The sequence below is a fragment of the Dipodomys spectabilis genome, unplaced genomic scaffold (assembly GCF_019054845.1).
Source record: "Dipodomys spectabilis isolate Male_0828 unplaced genomic scaffold, ASM1905484v1 ptg000019l, whole genome shotgun sequence".
NCBI classification, from domain to species: domain Eukaryota; kingdom Metazoa; phylum Chordata; class Mammalia; order Rodentia; family Heteromyidae; genus Dipodomys; species Dipodomys spectabilis.
Genome location: NW_024870696.1, coordinates 10860020 through 10863866, shown reverse-complemented (window position 1 = coordinate 10863866; position 3847 = coordinate 10860020). Strand labels below are relative to the sequence as shown.

The 3847-nt window shown below is 40.2% G+C and overlaps 1 protein-coding gene across 1 annotated transcript; it reads right to left on the bottom strand.

Annotated features, from left to right (window-relative positions):
- Window positions 1-2751: 2751 nt before the first annotated feature.
- Window positions 2752-3603, bottom strand: LOC122103954 (olfactory receptor 14C36-like). The gene has a single exon (XM_042674637.1). The coding sequence runs from the start codon at window positions 3601-3603 to the stop codon at window positions 2752-2754; it is 852 nt and encodes a 283-aa protein (XP_042530571.1).
- Between the last annotated feature and the right edge of the window lie 244 nt (window positions 3604-3847).

Here is a 3847-nt window from a genome sequence, read left to right as displayed (position 1 = left end):
AGTAGAACACTAGCCTTGAGCAGAAGTGTTCTGGGACAGTGCCCAAGCCTTGAGTTCAAACCTCCTTGAATACTAACTGGGAAAAGCCATCCCAGCAATGGGCACCTAAACTCAGCCAGTCTGGGGGAACAAGGGACCATGGAGAGGAGTAAGAGGAGTTGATGTCATATCAGCAACTTTGTGCCTGCCCTTTCAATATTAACCAGAGCCAGGAGGTCAATAGACGTAAGAAGCCTGCCTATCTAATGTCCATACCTGTCTATCTATTAACTGGACAGGAATTTATATTCTTGCATTTGTTACCTGACTTCTCCTCTACCTAGTCACCAGATGTCAGAAGTAGCTAGGGACATTTCTACCAACATTTTCAGCCCCAAGTCCTTCCTCTTGCCATTTAGTTGCTCTCTGGTATTTTTTTTCCAGCCCCTCAATGCCTCATGAGACTTCACCAGACTTCATCTAAGGACTCATGCCACCAAGGGACAGCTGCTGCTCGCTGCCTTCTCTGGGAGGGGACCAATTTCCAGCCTTTTACCCCTAATGTCAACGCCCCTTGTCAGCAGGAAGTAGCCAGAGATAATCCACTCCCTATTTCATGATTATGAAAAGGCTGGAATATAAGGTCTGCTCCTGGATGGTGAGCAGTCTCCACCCTCCTCTCAGCAAAGTCTCCACCCAGTACCTGTATTACCTAGGCAACTGACACACCTGGAAGAGGTCACATCTGCATCTGCTGAGGTCCCATCTGAATTTGATGTGGCCACACCTTTCTCCACCCATACCCTAGATAAGGCCTAGCCCAAGCCCAGAGGCTCTCTTTCCCAGCTCTCTCTCTCTTTCCCAACTCTCTTTCTCTGCTCTCTCTCTTTCCCAGCTCTCTTGCCCAGGCCTTTCCCAGCTGCGTGGAGTGCCAGCTGGGCATGGTGCCAGCTGGAACGATGAATAAACCTGCCCCTTACCTGAAAAAAATCTTTTGTTGTATCCCTGATATTTAATATTGTTTGTGTTGAATTTTATTACAACAAAACTCCATCAGGAACATATTTTATATTATGCATTGTTTTTAGTTGGAAAATCAGACATTTTAGTGACAAATAACTTTTCTACACATGGTTAGAAAAAAGCACACAATTTAAATCATAAGTAGAGAGCCAAAGTAGTTTTATGGTTAAAAAAAGCACTGAAAGCTTCACTGTTAACAGATAAGACTAATAGTGGTCATTAAACACACACACACACACACACACACACACACACACACACATAAACACACACAAACACATATATGAACATATTTTTGTACTGTAAAACGATGTACAGAGGGTATACAGTTACATAAATCACATAAATGACAAGTTGTCATTTTTTTCAGAAGAAAATAACTCACTTGGAATTTGATAATATTTACAGAGCTATTTTACATGGAAATGAATAGATCAGATAATGTGGCCCTATTAATCACTTTCTAGTTAATTTTTCAAGATTGCCTTTTTGCTTTTATCAGTTGTGCGGCTTGAACTCTGGGTTTGAGCTCTTCAGCTCAAGGCTAGCACTCTACAACTTGATCTATGCTCCATTCCTGCTTTTCTGGTGGTTTTTTGGAAAGGAGTCGCATAGACTTTCCTGCACAGGCTGACTTTGAACCGCGATCCTCATATATCTGTCTCCCGAGTAGTTAGGATTACAAGCATAAGTCACCAATCTCCGGCTTCCAGGTTGCCTTTGAATATAGGTTTAACAATATTTTCTTAGCAGCATAATTAACAAAATCCATGCCACCAGGCCAAAACAGCAACCTTTAAGCTAACTTGTTTGATAGAAAAGATATCTATTCTCACATACAATCTATCGGTCTATAAGTAAACTCAAGATAATATCAGAAAGTACAGGAAGGAAAAGAAACACTGTTTTGGGATTAGGAAGCATTTTGAAATGTAAGATATTGCCTAAAATGTTTTTTTCCAAAATGGAATTAATAAGACACAGCCTAGAAGGCAGAGCTCAGATTGTTCAAGAAATGACACTGGGTGTGATTATGTTTTGAGATCCCTTATGTATTGTGAATTCTATTTCAAAGTCCTTTAATGGTCACTTCATGTAAATACATCTTACTCCACTTAACCTAAACAATTTGACCAGGTTGCCAACCTGAGCTCAACCAGTGTGAGCACGGGGCCAGGACGGCTGCATTTGGAATAAATAAGGAGCAGTTGGCCTGCTCTGTGTGCTTGCTTGACAGATTTCTGGCTGATGTCACATCCTTCTACAGAAATAAATTTTGCCTTGATGAGATTAAAAAAAATTGATGAATTGAATACACACTATGAATTATTTGCAACTAATATTTTCAATTGGATCATTCATTAAGTTATATTCTCCAAAACCCTTCAAAAAAAAGGAAAAAATAAGTATTATAACTTGAAGGTCATATTTGTGCACATGTACCAAAGGATTAGATTTTATTTTGTACTTATATGTAACTAAAATAATAAATTGTTTAAAGAATTTGTATTTAAATGATAAATTAAAATAATAAAAAAAGATTGTAGGATCGTCTATTCAGGTCTGCTGAACTTACTTTGACATAAGCAGAAAAATATCCATTATCCAAAAAACACTTTTATTTCAAGTTTAAATGTCATTCAGAGGATCTCAGAGTACATTCTGATTAGGTATTAATGTGATTCTGAATAAATATTTTTAATATTGCTTTCTTTATCTGTTTGTTCCTAAGACTATAAATGATAGGATTCAAAAATGGTGGAACAATGGTATAAATACAGATAGAATCATGTTCTGAATTATTTCAGTGCTTGGTGACGATTTTAGGTAAACCGCAGAACCTGTACTAAGAAACACAGACACCACGAGAATGTGAGGCAAACAAGTGGAAAAGGCTTTTCCTCCTCGCTCTTCTTTGACTGGAAACTTCAGCACTGTTAAAAATATGCGAACATATGACAGCACAATGAAGGTAAAGCAGCTACCAGCGAATCCTACCACAGCCATAAGAAGTAAGAGTTGGCTACTAAAAGTGTCTGAGCAGGAGAGTCTTAGCAGGGAGGGGATGTCACAGAAGAACTGATTGACCATGTTGGACTGGCAGAAGGACAGCCGGAATGTATTACCAGTTTGTACAGCTGCAAAGAAGATACCGGTGAGTAGGGAAGCCACTGTAGAGTGGACACAGAACTGGTGGTTCATGATGACAGTATAGCGGAGGGGCTGGCAGATGGCCACATAGCGGTCCTGGGCCATGATGGTGAGAAACATCAGCTCCACAGATGCACAAAAAAATACAAAAAATACCTGCATTGCACAGCCAGCTACAGAAATAATCCTGTTGTTTGTGAGGGAGTTGATACAGGCATTGGGGACAGTGACAGAAATGTAGCACGTATCCAGGATAGATAAATTCCTGAGGAAGAAGTACATGGGTGTGTGCAGGTTCTGGTCAATGGTGGTGACAGTGATGATAATAAAATTCCCCAAGAGAGTGGCCAGGTATATCAGTAAGAACAATATGGAAAGCAGGAGCCTGAGCTCCCACACTTCAGCAAAGCCCTGCAAGAGAAACTTACTCACTGTGCTGAAATTGGCCATGCTCTGAGAATGCACATTCATCTGGAAATAAAGCAAAGGAGAGTCAAATTATTGATAAAAACGATCTTAAGCCAGCCACAGTGGCTCATTCTTGTATGCTTATCTACGTAGGACCCTAAAATCTGGAGTTCACAGTGGGAAGCCAGCCAGGCCACAAATGTCAATGAAACTCTTATCTCCAACTAGCTACAAAAATTCAGAAGCTTAGCCCTGGCTGCAAGGTAAATCAGTAGCCTGGAGCACA

Bases quoted from the DNA above. Each gene is read 5' to 3' on its own strand.
- LOC122103954 (XM_042674637.1), bottom strand. From the start codon at position 3,603: ATGGCCAATTTCAGCACAGTGAGTAAGTTTCTCTTGCAGGGCTTTGCT.